An 11,408-nucleotide genomic window follows, 5' to 3' on the forward strand; every position below is an offset into this window, starting at 1 on the left:
GTCAGGTCATGTTGTACCTGAAGGTTTGAAGGGTATAAGAACCCTGTGCAAAACCACGTTTGGGGTGCCCTGTTTGGCTGGGACACCTCATGTGCAGGAATAAATGTTTACACTTGCCAATACTGTACCCTACTTTGTGTCCCAGCCTCTTATTTCGGTTGGCACGGGCCAACTGTGGATTTCCGTGAGGCAGCACAGCCAGTCCGGCCCGAAGCTCTGATGCCCCCGGGGGGGCTCGTCCCCCTCCTGCAGCAAAGCAGCCGTGTGGAGCCCCAGGAGCCAGCGAGCAGAGCCGGTGGCAGCGCCGGCCACGGGCACACAAGGGGCCTTTATGAGCCGCCTGCGGTGTGTGCACAGCGGCTGCCTTGTGTGAGGGGCTCTGGCATGGGCTGGCTGGACACTCACCTAAGAAGGCTTCTGTGTGTGGAGGAAAGGGTGTCCCAGGGGTGGCATGTCCTTCACTCACTGTCCCCAAAAGCCCCCGTCACCTTTTCAACCTCCAGCTGCCAGCAGCGCTCCCTGCACAGGGCTCTGTCTGTGCTGCTGGTGGCAGGAGGGGCCCAAGGAGTGTGGGGGGCTGCCACTCTTTTGTCCTCGCTGCCCACCCTCCTCGAGTCAGGAGCAAGGGGACAGCTTGAGTGCTCAGTGAGCTGCGGACCTGCAGCTTTGCCCGTGCAGTCAGCTCCTGTCAGAGCTGTTGCAGAGGGAAGTCCCCTGGCCATGGGGAAACACGGCCCCCGGCCGCTGTCCCCTGCTCGGCGGGTGCCAGGGAGCCCTGCTGTGCTGCACCTGCCAAAGGGGCTGGGAATGAGCCTTGTCTGTGCAGGGCAGTATGCTCAGCCCGCCTCCCAGTCCTGCACTGGGGGGCTCTTCAGCATGCCCCCGTGGGAAGAGTGGTGCTGGGAGGGACACATACACTGCATGATCCTGGGTGGGCTTGACAGCTCTACTGGCACCCCAAACTCTGCAAGGGGACCCTGCCATGGCCACAGCCCCCAGCTCTCCCCAGGAGCATTGCCACAGGAGCACGGGGCTGATCCCACACAGCAGGCATACAGCAAGGAGGACGCCCTTCCAACAGCCACTTTTCTTTTATTAGAGGTTAAAAGATACAAGGAGCCGGACCTGCACACCACGTGCTGTCAGCTTGTTCTGTCATGCCCCTCCGTGTGCTGTGCAGGCAGAGAGGAGGGGGGCTGGCAGAGGCAGGTACCCCCAGGCTGGTCCCCCCGTTGCCTGCAGGGTTTTCCTTGCAGCCTTTGTGACAGGCACCATTTCTGCTGCGGTGGCTTTGCTCTACCAGCCATGAGCAAGTGTTATGGGAGAGAGACGCCTCCAATGGGACGAGAACTGGGAGCACTGAGCTGAACCTGCTCCATCACTCCCCCGGAAAGACTTCTGGCTTGGCCCCACACTCACCTCCAAAGGGGATCAAAACTCATATAGGGACACAAAGGCTGTGACCTTAAAGACGTGCTTGCCCAGGAGGACCTTGCAGGAGAACTTGCTCATCTCCAGCTCCAGCTCCACCTCCAGTGTGGCTGGCCCTGCCACAGGGCTGGTGAGCACCAGCTCTCCCATCTGCTGGCTGGAGCACCACACGGCAAAGGCGCCCTGTCCCCGGCCGCCCACGATGGTGAAATGCAGACTGTCGCCTGTGGAGCGGGTGGTGGACGTCTTGAAGAGGACGCAGGGCACAGTACAGTTGGCCCAGAGCGGCAGGTAGTGGAAGGAGGTGGAGGTGGCAGCCAGGCGGCAGGCTCGGCTCCCGGTGGGGCAGGGGTTCCTCTCACACTGGCTGCCAGGAAAGAAGGGGAACCGCGGCTCAGTGCTGGGGTTTGGCTCTCAGGGAGCTGCCCGCATCCTTGCAAACAAGCCCAGTCTGCACTGCGGGCAGGGCCTCCAGCCCCACCACTGGTCCTGCGGCAGAGCCACCCAAGACAGCCACATCCCAGCGTGCCTGCCATCGGATCTGTGTCCCATCCCTCCTCTGCCAGGCAAACACGGTGCCTTGTGGGGCTGCAGCTCTGGGTCACGCTCTGGGGCTGGGACCAGGGGCACCACAGTCCCAGCTGGAGGCCAGGGATGGAGCCAGGCTCAGACATGCCTCCCATCGATGAACTTACCCAGAGTAGGCGAGCTCCTCTGCTTGGGCAGCTTGTGCTCAGCCACAAAGGGATTTAGTCTCAAAAGCAGAACCAGGGGGGTTGCCTGCTGGGTGGCAGCTGATGGCACCGTGTGGATGTGCAGCAGAGGGGGAACAGCATTGTTCCCCCTAGGCTGGGGCTCTGGGGGGACGGGATCCTGCATAAAGCCACCATGTGTCAGTGGGCTCCCACCCACACACCCAGCCACCAGCATCCTGAGACCATTGGGGACCCAGCCACCAGCATCCTGAGACCATCGGGGAGCATGCTAAGCACACCCAGCACCCCACGTGACAATTTGCTGCCAGCACTGGCTGGCACTCTCCCTGCTGCCCCAGGTTTGGCAGGGTGCGGTCCCCAGGGCACTGTGGGACCCATCACCTGGGGGAGAGGGCATGACACAGCCTGAGTCACACGTGGTACTCACAAGGCAGAGGTCTTGACGTAGCTGGTGTTGTGGCGGGGCAGGGGGCACTTGGGGCGCACACAGCGGTGGCCCCCAAAGGTGTTGATGCAGAGAGTCACCCTGGGTACAGCTGTGCTGCTTCATGGCGCACTCATTCACGTCTGCAGCGGTGACACGGGGCGAGTGGGGCTGTCCCTGCTGCTCCTCCCCACACCCCTGCTCCCGGGGGATGCTCCCTGCCCTGCACCCACCACGCTTACCCTTGCAGGCACTGCGGTCAGCGTGGAGCAGGTAGCCAGGGGGGCAGAGGCAGCAGTAGGAGCCGGGGAGGATGAGGCAGTTGTGGAGGCAAAGCCGGGTCCTGGGGCTGGACTGGAAGAGCTGGCATTCGTCCACATCTGGGGGGACAGAGTGGGACATGACTGGGGTCCTGTCACCACCAAGACAGTTTCCCCCTCCCCACCATCTTCAACCCCTTTTTACCATGGCACACGCCACCAGCTCACATCTGGAAACCGGCATCGCAGCTGCAGCGCCAGGAGCCCACGCGGCTCTCGGCACAGCGGGGCTGGCAGCTGAAGGAGGCATTGCTCAGCGTCACCCAGGCTGTGGGGGGGCAGCGGGTGTCACTGCTGGGGGGTGTGTCAAAGGGAGATGGGGGGGGGCTGAGATCCTGGGGGGCTGCTAGGGAAGGGGGAGACGGGCGCAGCATGGCTGAGTGCTGTCCCCATGAGCATCCCTGTCCTCCGCAGCCCAGACCCAGGCACCTACAGGCGCAGATGGGGCTCTGGCAGCTGGGGCCTGGCCAGCCCTGGGGGCAGAGGCACGTATAGCTCCGGTTGCCATCCAGGCATGTCCCACTGTTGGCACATGGGTTGCTGGAGCAGTCGTCAATACTTAGGGAGAAGGAGCTCGTGAACACCAGCTGGAGAAGCCCATCCTCACCCCATCCTGCTGCCCAGCCTCGGTGCCCTTCGCTGCAGCCTCTGGGCTGCTCTCACACAGTAGCAGAGCAGAGTGATGGGACACCGCAGCTCAGGGCAACAACATGGCACCCCAACCCTGCTCCACTTCACTTCTGCAGAAGGGCTGGGTGCCACTCCATGTGCAGTCGTACTGGCAGGCGCGCGTCTCGGAGCCCACCAGCCTGAAGCCAGCATCGCAGACAAAGTGAACGTCATGGCCCACCCGCATGCTCCGGCCCAGCATCCGTCCGTTCAGAGGCACCGCCAGCTGCGGACAGGTCTCTGCAGACAGACAGACACAGGTGAGGACAGGCATCGCCAGGCTGGAGCCAACCCCAGCAAGGAGCTGGGGGTCCCTCGCCAGGCTGCCTGCCGGAGGTCTGGGGCTTGGACCCATCCCCACGGGGATGCCACCCCCGTGGTGGTGACCTGCCCGGGGTTACCATTGCGTTTGGTGGCCTGTCGCTGGAGGCGGCTGTGGAGGATGGAGAGCTGCTGCCAGAGACCACGCGTGCCCTGCAGGTGGGCAGCCTCCTGCGCCACCAGCAGCTTCTACATCTGCCACACCGTGCTGAGCACCTGCTGCTGGTTCAGGCACTCCTGGGGGGATGCAAGGACATCCCCGTCACCTGCCAGGGTCCCCTGCCACCCTGCCGCAGCCCAGGGGGACCCTCCCAAGCAGGCAGCATCTTTGGGGTTGGTTTGGATGCCCTGCCCTGGGCAGAGCCCCTTCCTCCCTGTCCCAGTGTGGGGTCTGCTCCCGCCTCTGCATCCGCTCCAGCCTCAGCCCCTCCACCCGGTCCTGCCCCAGCACTTGGACACTGCGGAGCAGCTTGGATACGCCGGGTGGGTTTAGCATCATCTTGCTGCTGCAGGGGAAAAGCCCCACAATTGTCCTCCTTGGCCCTGGGCAGCCCCTCTGAGGCTGGGGCGATACTCTGTGTGTGTGTGTGTCCCCGCCAAGGCAGTGCCAGCGCGTTGGGGTCTGAGAGGTGGGTGCTGAGAAGCCCCCAGTGTGGGCTTTGCGAGGGGGCTGGAGGGAGGTGCAGGGATCCTTACCTGGGTGCTGCTGAGGGGCAGCTGCAGGATGCCCGGGACCGGCCAGGCTGGTGGTGGCACGAGGAGCATCATGCCGGGCTGGCTCTGGCTGCGCAGGCTGCAGGGACTGCAGAGATGCCAGTGGTCTGGTCCTGCCCTGCTCGCTCGCGGCCGCACTCCTGCACACGCTGGGATTTATCCATGGCACGTGCCCGTGTGTTTGTTGTTTTTTCCCCTGTCTGAGGCCGAGCTGTAGGAAAGTTTCCCCTTGGTGCTGGCACCAGCCTCTCCGTTCCCCTGCCTCTCCGTTCCCCTCCCTCTCCGCACATCAGGGGCTTTGGGCCCTTTCGTGTCACAGGGCTAGTGGGTGCCGGGGCCAGGTGGTGGCTGTCACAGCACTTGCTGCTGTACCTGCGGTGCTGGGCTCCCCCCAGGACCAGCCCTGGCTCTGTGGCACACAGGGGTGCAGGATGAGGCTAATCCCACGTGTTTGCTGAGTGTGGGAAAGTCTCCCAGGAGAAGGGATGGCTCCGGCGTTGGCACTGGGATCCAGCTCTCCATGGGAGCTGGGGCTGCTGCAGGGGGCAGCCCAGCAGCGCGGTGGGCTTGCCGGCTGCCCATGGCTTTGCTGGAGTGAGCTCAGCTGCACTGGAGCTTAGAGAAGGACCCCAGGGCTCTCCTGCAGCCGAGAGCTGAGGTGCCAGTCAGCATTAAGGGCAGCATTAACGTTAGGGTCAGAGTTAATGCTGGGGTCAGTGTTAAGGTTAGGGTTAGAGTTGGGATTGGCACTAGGGCAAGGGTTGGAGTGAGCACTGGACTCCCAGGGCTAAGGGCAGGTTTCGGGTAAGGGTTAAGGTCAGTGTAAGGACCGATGCCAAGGGTTCAGGTCCGTATGAACAGGAGGGTTTGGATGAAGGCTGGGGTTGGCATTAGCCGTGGGGCTGGAGTTCAGGCCAGGGTGAGAGTTAGGCTCCAGCCAAGGGAGCTGAAGGCGTTCGGAGCTGGATTTCTGTTGACATCCAGCTCAGCCCCAAAACCAGCAGGTGGGATGCTCCGGTCCCTCCCAACTGTGATAGCCCAGCGGAAGGGGCACAGCCTCATGTGCTTGTCCTCCAGGCACCCCTGAGCAGGGATGTCTGAACTCACACATCTGCCCTGCCACAGGGGAACACCTGACATGGGTGCTGGGAGCCCTGCGTCAGGGCAGAGCCATCAAGGTGCTACTGAGCCCCTCAGCAGCATGGGCTCTGGGACCCCTGCCTGGCCCTAAGCGCCTGCTGAGACATGCCCCCCCCCCCCCCCACCTCCCCCCCCCCCCCCCCCCCCCCCCCCCCCCCCCGAGCCCAGCATCTCTCCCACTGCTGGCCCCCTGGCCTTCGCATCCTCCCACCCGGTAACCGTAACCATGCTGCTCAGCTCCCCGGAGCGGGTATTTGGCTTCGAGCCCACGGTGGTGTGTGTTACTTCCCCAGCATGTTTAATTCATGGGGCAGGAGGAAAGCTGGCAGCCGGGGGGGGCCCTGAGCTGCCCCCAGCCCCTTGACATCCAATCTCCCAGTGCCCCAAAGTGGTGCACTTGGGATACCCGCTGCTGCCTGCCCTCCCACCCGGACCCCGGCTTGCGGCAGGGCTGGGGCAGAGCACGGGGCGCTGGCCCCGCTGCGGGGCATCCCGGCAGGGCTGCAGCCCGCGGCCCCGGGAGTTGTCTGCCGTGTTCGCGCCAGCGAGCAACTGTTTTGACAGAGCTATTACTCACCCGTCAAGCTTTTGTTTGAGCTGACCAGCGGTGCCTGTCTGGAGTCCTGAATAGGATCAAATCCTGCAACCAGACACACACACAAGCACACAGAAGTGCGCAGGAGCGCGCGGCCAAGCTCACCCAATGCCAGGGCTGCTGTGGGGGGGCTCATCTCTCCCAGATCTTCCCGCCAGAGCCGTGGGGGTCTGGTCTCCCCACTCCAGGAACCTGCATGAAGCCCTCGGTGCTGCTGGTTTGCAACCTCCTGGTGTGGAGGGTGGGTGAGACGGGATCAGGTGCTCCGGAGAAGTTGTCCGTGCTGGCTCCAGGAGGTAATCGGGAGAGGGGCTGGGGGGTTTGCTGCCGGCAGCAGGGCTGGGGGCAGCTGGTTTAGCGGGGAGTGGGTGCACCCTGAGCACTGTCCCCTGGGGCTAGGCCAGGTGGATGGGGGCTGGGTGGGTGATGGGCACCCAGGGATGGCAGTGGGGGTCTCAGTGAGTGATGGGGGCTGGGGATGGAATGAGAAGGGGCTGTGGGGGGGCATGGGACTGGTGATGGAATGGGGCTGGGGAGCGGGCTGGGGCCGGTAATGGCATGGGGCTGGGAAGGGGAGCACAGGGCTGGTGTCAGGGGTGAGCAAAGGGTCCAGCTTGGTGGGGTTTGGGTGCTGGCAGGACAGAGGTGAGGGGGGCAGGGGGGTGGTGGGTACATTCCTGGACTTCTCAGCCCACCAGTATGAGAGAGGGGCTCAGCAGGCTGGACTCCCCCTGGCCCCTGCCCCTTTTGTGCTTCCAGCCCAAAAGCGATTTCTTCTCTCCCCTCGAGTCTCCATGGAGACCCGGGTGCCTCCCCCGTATCCCTGGCTGCAGTTGGACCCTTTGGGTCTGCTCCCACGGCCCCCGGAAGGGACTGGCTGCAGCTGGCGATGCGGGGGAGGCACTTGCACCCCACAGCCCCCTTGGCCCCAGCTGTTTGCCCCCACCCCCAGCTCTCAGCATGAAGGAGACCTTCCTGGTGCTCTCGCTGCACAACAAACTGAGGAGCAAAGTGCAGCCCCCCGCCGCCAACATGCAGAAGCTGGTGAGCCCCCCCCACAGGCCCCACCTCGGATGCCTCATCCACTTCCCACTCCATGCCCGGTGCAGGGGGCAGCCCGTGCATGCTACACACTACATAGTTAACAACCTAATGAAGCCGAAGATCTGGCCAGCGTGGGGACCCTGGGGAATGTCCTACTGCCAGATTCAGCACACACCAAAGGCAGGGCTGGTCCCTTGGGGTGCCCTGTGGGGTCCCCCATGCCCCCCTGATGTCCCCTGAGCATCCTGTATCTGCACACACCACAGGCGGGGCAGGAATGGTCCCTGGGGGTCTCCAGTGGGGTCCCCCATTCTCCACGATGGCCCTGGATATAGAATGATAGAATCTTTTAAGACCTTTAAGATAATTGGAGTCCAGCTGTGTTCCCCATGTCCTGTGACAGCCCTTGATGCCCCCCGATCAACCCACACCTGCACACATCAAGGGCAAGGCTGGTCCCCTGGTGTCCCCTGCTGCATCCCCCACGTCAGCCCTCTGATATCCCCCAGTCATCCCCTGGACCGCCCCCCCAGGTGGTCCCCAAACACCCCCTGAGTGGCCCCCCACTGTCCCAGCATCCCCCCACCACCGGGCCGTCCCTGGGGACCCCCAACGGCTCACGGCACACTGCCCCCAACAGGAGTGGAGCGAGGAGCTGGGCCGGCTGGCGGGGGCACGGGCAGCCAGCTGCCTGGGGGGTCCTGCTCCACCGCCGGCCCCCCAGCTGGGCTGGAGCGAGGCGCTGCTGCCGGTGGGCACTGGGGGCTTCGGGGCTGTGCTGCAGCGCTGGTTTGACGAGGGCCAACGCTACGACTACGGGACGGGGCGCTGTGCCAGCAATGCCACCTGCCGCCATTACACCCAGGTGAGCACGGGGAGCAGCGGGGCACGGGGGGCCGGGCACTGGGGTGACACACGCTCTCTCGCAGCTGGTGTGGGCCACGGCAGGGTGGCTGGGCTGCGGCCGGCACCTCTGCCCTGGCGGCCATGGCCCCAGCGAGGCCTTCGCCTGTGTCTACTCCCCAGGGTAAGTCTGCCGGGGGCGGGGCCTGCGGGGTGGGGCCGGCAGGGTGGGGCCCACGGGGCGGGGCCTGCGGGGGCAGGGGTCAATGAGGCAGGGACAGGACTGGGGCCATGGGAGGGTGTCAGTGGTGTGGGGGCGGAGCTGGGAGAGGCCCTCCCGCTCTGTGGGTGGGGCTGGCGGGGGTGTGGCTGTGCTGGCCAATGGGGGTGCACGGTGAGGGCAGGGTCTTGCCTTGGTGGTGGGCGGGGATTGGGAATGTGGGCGTGGTTTTGTGCTGACAGAGGGCGGGGCTGTGGGATTTGGGCATGGTCTTCCCCAGAAATGGGTGAGGCTGGGTGGGTGGGGCTTGGTGGGGTGGGCGGGGCGGGTGGCCACACCCAGCTGCCTGGGGCAACAGGGGCAACTGGGAGGTGGCAGGGACACCCGTCCTGCCCTACAAGCCGGGGCCCTGGTGCTCCCTCTGCACTGCCGGCCTCTCCGGCTGCTTCAAGTCCTGGGACCACGGCGGCGGGCTCTGTGGTGAGTGCCCGCCCGCCCCCCGGCCCCTGCACGGCCCCCAGCGGTGCCGCAGCCCTTGACGCCCACCCACCTCCCTGCTGTGCCCAGAGGTGCCCAGGAACCCCTGCCGCATGAGCTGCAGGAACAGCGGGCGCCTCGACATGAGCAGCTGCCAGTGCACCTGCCCCCCTGGCTACACGGGCAGGTACTGCCAAGGTGAGAGGGGAACCTGCACAACCCCCGCTCCCCTCGCCCCTCGGTAGTGCAGTGCAGGCATCCACAGGGTGGGTGCAGTGCATGCATGTGCAGTACCAGTGCCTCTGTGTGCACGGCCAGTTCAATGCAGGCACGCACGGGATGGGTGCAGGGCGTGCATTTGCAATGTTAGTGCGGTGCCAGTGTGTGCATGGCTGGTGCAATGTGTGCATGTGAAGCTTTAGTGTGGTGCATGCATATGCATGGCCAGTGTGTTGCAGGCATGCACAGGGTGAGTGCATGTGCAGTGTAGGTGCAGTGCATGTGTATGCAAAGGGCCCAGCGCAGTGCACGGCTGGCGCAGCGCACATGCGTGCAGTGTTGGTGTAGTGCGTGCAGGCACAGGCCCAATGAAGTGCATGTGTGCATGGCTGGTGCAGCATTCATGGTCTGCTCAGTGCACACAGTGGTGGAGCACATGCATGCATGCATGGCCAGTGCAACATGGGCAGCTCAGTGCAGTGCGCAGACATGCGGCACGAGCTCAGCTGGGGCGGGCAGGGGCTGCCGAGCCCCCTGCCAGCTAACACAGCACCTTGCCTACAGTGAGATGCAGCGGGCAGTGCCTCCACGGGAAGTTCAGGAAGGAGGAGTGCTCCTGCCTTTGCGACGTGGGCTATGGCGGAGCCGAGTGTGGCGGTGAGCCTGCACCCACCTGTGCTGCAGCAGGGATCTGCAGGCAGGGACCCCCAGAGTGGGGCTAAGGGTCCTCCAGGGGGCCCACCTCTGCCGGCACAGGGACCCACTTGTGCCTGCTTCTGCCCCCAGTGAAGATTCGGTTCCCCTTCCACGCCTGCGATGTGCAGATAGATGGCGACTGCTTCATGGTGTCCCCCGAGGCTGACACCTACTATGGAGCCAAAATAAAGTGCCAGGTGACCCCCTCGGATGCTCCAAACATCCCTGTGCAGCTGAAAAATGCCACCCATGCTGACAGCCCCCGTGTGCAGCCCTCCACTGCCTGCTGTGGGTCTGGGCCACGTGCTGGTGTGACTCACTCCCTTCCCCACAGGAGAAAGGGGCGACGCTGGCCCAGATCGGAAACCAGAAGGTCCAGGACATCCTGGCTTTCTACCTCAGCCGCTTGGAGACTGGTAACAGGGTGACAGACACTGATTTTGAGACCGGGAACTTCTGGATCGGTGAGTGACGGCAGGGGGCAAGCTGCAGGGTGCCCAGCGTGCAGGCGGACCTGCCACCCCACCTCCGATGCTCCAGGTCTCACCTACAAGACATCCAAGGCTTCCTTCCGCTGGGATGTGGGCAAGCCGTCCTCCTTCACCAGCTTCGCTTTCGGGCAGCCAGACAACCAAGGGTAAGTCCCCGCTGGATCCAGAGGACACCTGACCTCTGTGCGGTGTCACCACCATGCCACCGTGCTGGCTGGCTTCACCGCCCTCCTGCCGGGGCACAGGTTTGGGAACTGCGTGGAGATGCAAGCGTCGGCCGCCTTCAACTGGAATGACCAGCGCTGCAAGACCCGAAACCGGTACATCTGCCAGTTTGGTGAGTGGGCAGCTGGGAGCCCTCCTGCACCTTCCCAGGGGGGCTGAGGTTCTGCCAGGGCTGTCCTCTGCTGCCAGCCCTGCCCAGACCTCTGGGTTCTTCCTGACATGGGAGGCACTGACTATCCACATCTCATCACAGCCCAGGAGCACATCTCCCGGTGGCAGCAGGACCCCTGAGCTGGCAGCCCCGGGCACTGGCCAGCGCTGGCTGCTGTGCCAAGCCCGTGGCTAAGGAGGACGGCGGTGCTGTGCCGAGCCCAGGCCAGGGCTCAGGAGGACCCCTCAACGGCTCCCCTGCGCAGGGGCTGAGGGGACCCATGGTGATGAAACCTGGTGAGAGGGGCATGTGCTCTGCATCAGCATCCCCGAAACAGCATCTTCTTCTGCCCCTCACCTTCCTCTGTCGCCATCACACTGCAACAGCTCCAGGGCAGGGAGATGCCCCTGCAACAGCCAGGTCCAACAGCACTCTCCTCCTGAACACAGCTGGGCTGTGTCTGGACCGTGGTCCTGATGTGATGAGGAGCCAAGGGGGGCTTCCAGGGGGTGCAGATCCTGGCACGGCTCAGAGCAGGGACTGGGCTGAGCTCCGAACCATCATCCTGGCCTGGGTGGGAACCCCCCAGCCTTGTACCACGGGTTCCTCACCATCCCCTGGTCCTTCATCATCATCCAGTTCCTCACCAGCTTCTGGGTGGTTAATAAAGACCCTCTCTCCCTTGGTAAGAGCCATTTGTCTCCTTATCCTC

At 64.2% G+C, this 11,408-nt stretch overlaps 2 protein-coding genes and 1 pseudogene across 2 annotated transcripts in view; 1 reads left to right on the plus strand and 2 right to left on the minus strand.

The window, feature by feature from the left end:
* Positions 1 to 1,257: 1,257 nt before the first annotated feature.
* LOC121098164 lies at positions 1,258 to 4,779 on the minus strand (annotated as a pseudogene).
* Positions 4,780 to 6,213: 1,434 nt separating this feature from the next.
* Positions 6,214 to 11,329, plus strand: LOC121097849 (C-type lectin domain family 18 member A-like). The gene is made up of 12 exons (XM_040615205.1): positions 6,214 to 6,626; positions 7,283 to 7,374; positions 8,015 to 8,239; positions 8,304 to 8,401; positions 8,796 to 8,917; positions 9,005 to 9,112; positions 9,698 to 9,790; positions 9,920 to 10,026; positions 10,164 to 10,293; positions 10,370 to 10,466; positions 10,566 to 10,657; positions 10,799 to 11,329. The coding sequence occupies exons 1-12, from the start codon at positions 6,527 to 6,529 to the stop codon at positions 10,834 to 10,836; spliced, it is 1,302 nt and encodes a 433-aa protein (XP_040471139.1). The 5' UTR covers positions 6,214 to 6,526; the 3' UTR covers positions 10,837 to 11,329.
* The window catches only part of AARS1 (alanyl-tRNA synthetase 1), a 30,541-nt gene continuing 26,636 nt past the window's right edge, over positions 7,504 to 11,408 (minus strand). The window contains exon 22 of the mRNA XM_040615200.1: positions 7,504 to 7,514. The gene's annotated coding sequence lies outside the window, so the exon portion shown is untranslated. The remainder of the gene's footprint in view (positions 7,515 to 11,408) is intronic.

Source organism: Falco naumanni, chromosome 15 (assembly GCF_017639655.2).
Source record: "Falco naumanni isolate bFalNau1 chromosome 15, bFalNau1.pat, whole genome shotgun sequence".
Taxonomy (NCBI): Eukaryota; Metazoa; Chordata; class Aves; order Falconiformes; family Falconidae; genus Falco; species Falco naumanni.